This window comes from Stomoxys calcitrans, chromosome 5 (genome assembly GCF_963082655.1).
Source record: "Stomoxys calcitrans chromosome 5, idStoCalc2.1, whole genome shotgun sequence".
Taxonomy (NCBI): domain Eukaryota; kingdom Metazoa; phylum Arthropoda; class Insecta; order Diptera; family Muscidae; genus Stomoxys; species Stomoxys calcitrans.
In genome coordinates this window covers 110808401-110809981 of record NC_081556.1, presented here as the reverse complement: position 1 = coordinate 110809981, position 1581 = coordinate 110808401, and the positions used below count along the sequence as shown (strand labels likewise).

Genomic DNA, 1581 nt, shown 5'->3' with positions numbered 1-1581 from the left:
GCTAGTGGTCTATAAATATCTTCAACACACTCTAGTTTTCTGTCACTGAATTGTTTTCTTCATCGCTCAGAGTGATGGACCTACATCAGAACTCTCGGTATAATAGTTCATGCTTTGGCAAAATGTTTGAATGTCTGACAGGGTGTCAAATGTTTTATCTTTTCTCCCAATAACTATCCATAGCACTACATATTTCTATTGACCGAAATGGTAGAAACCATGGCTTCCTCGGGACAGACTTCTGTTACTATAATTCGCCCAATGTTCTGTTCCTTGAATCATCCATATTAAATTCCTAAAATTTCAAATACCTCCCACCAGCTAAAAACTATGAAGACGGCAACCCTTGCAATTACACATTAACGCACTGCCACTGACTATAAGAGACCTTTCTCCAGGTTCAAAGTGCATCATTCGTCAGTGACACTCAGCACATAACGCATGTGCAAGTAAAGAACTTTTCAAATTTCAAGCAACAAAAAACTAATAAAACGAACAAAATGTGTTTTAGTGGAATACCATTACTCACAATTTTATTGGCATTTATAGCCATAGCCCTGGCTTATCCCTACTCTTGGGGCATGCATCAGAACAATTATGATGCCAGTCTTGATCCAATAGCCTGGTCCAGAGGTTTCGTTAAGGATTCAATACGTAGACCACGACTGCTGCGCTCCAATTCAGTGGATAACGACGAAGAAGACAATGGCCGAAGATATGTGACAAAGAAAAATCATTTTGCAGCTTCACAATATCGTTTTGGAAGAAGGAATTCGGTTTCTAAGGCAAGTCATGCAGATTTTATGAATTCAAGATATGCTGCGGAATTGTCACCAGGAAAATTTAGCTCTATGAGAAAAAATTTCTATCGTCGCCGTTTACAAAAATTAGATGCTCGCGAACGTTATGGCTTGATATAAAATTCAGTTGGGGGAGAACTTGGAAGAAGGACTAAGTATTTTGTATATAGAAAAATTAATTTGACGTGATATCTATAGTATTTAAACAGTTTTTAAGATACTTTAAAGTTAACGAGCCTATCATTACTATTAAGTTTAGCATAAAGTTTAATAAATTAAGTTAATTAAGCAAAACAAAATAAAAAAAAATCCACCATAACAAAAAATAAGATATGTTAAAATAGAGCAGAGGGACACCAGAAGGTGTTGCACTGTCTCCACTATGTTGAAATATGGCTATGAACAACTACATTACTGTGTCTTGAAGAAAGTGATATAAAAGTGGTCGTGGGCTGACGAAAGACGTCTAGGCGTAAAACAGAAGCTTAGGTTAGGTTGAATTCTAATCTGCCATGCCACTATGGATGTATCTGTCCAGGAATCGGCTTGTTGGGCGCTCTAAATACTAACGAGTGAAAGCGTGTTCGGCCTGCCCGAACCCTATAAACCCTTCACCTCGGATCTCATTTGTCAAGTTCTTTGCCCGGTATCTCTTTATAGGCCAACCAAGGATAATGGATAAGAATTGCTATGCTATTGCAGCTATATCAGATTAAGGGCCGATTTGGGCCGTACTTGGTTTGGCAGTTGGGGACCAAAGTAGAAGCCATTGTGCAGAATT

At 38.3% G+C, this 1581-nt stretch overlaps 1 protein-coding gene across 1 annotated transcript; it reads left to right on the top strand.

Annotated features, from left to right (window-relative positions):
- The first annotated feature begins 500 nt into the window (after positions 1-500).
- On the top strand, positions 501-920 carry LOC106095736 (uncharacterized). The gene has a single exon (XM_013263059.2). It carries the CDS (start codon positions 501-503, stop codon positions 918-920), a length of 420 nt encoding a protein of 139 aa, XP_013118513.2.
- The last annotated feature ends 661 nt before the right edge of the window (positions 921-1581 follow it).

Excerpts from the sequence above, each read along its gene's own strand:
- LOC106095736 (XM_013263059.2), top strand. The coding sequence starts at position 501 with ATGTGTTTTAGTGGAATACCATTACTCACAATTTTATTGGCATTTATA.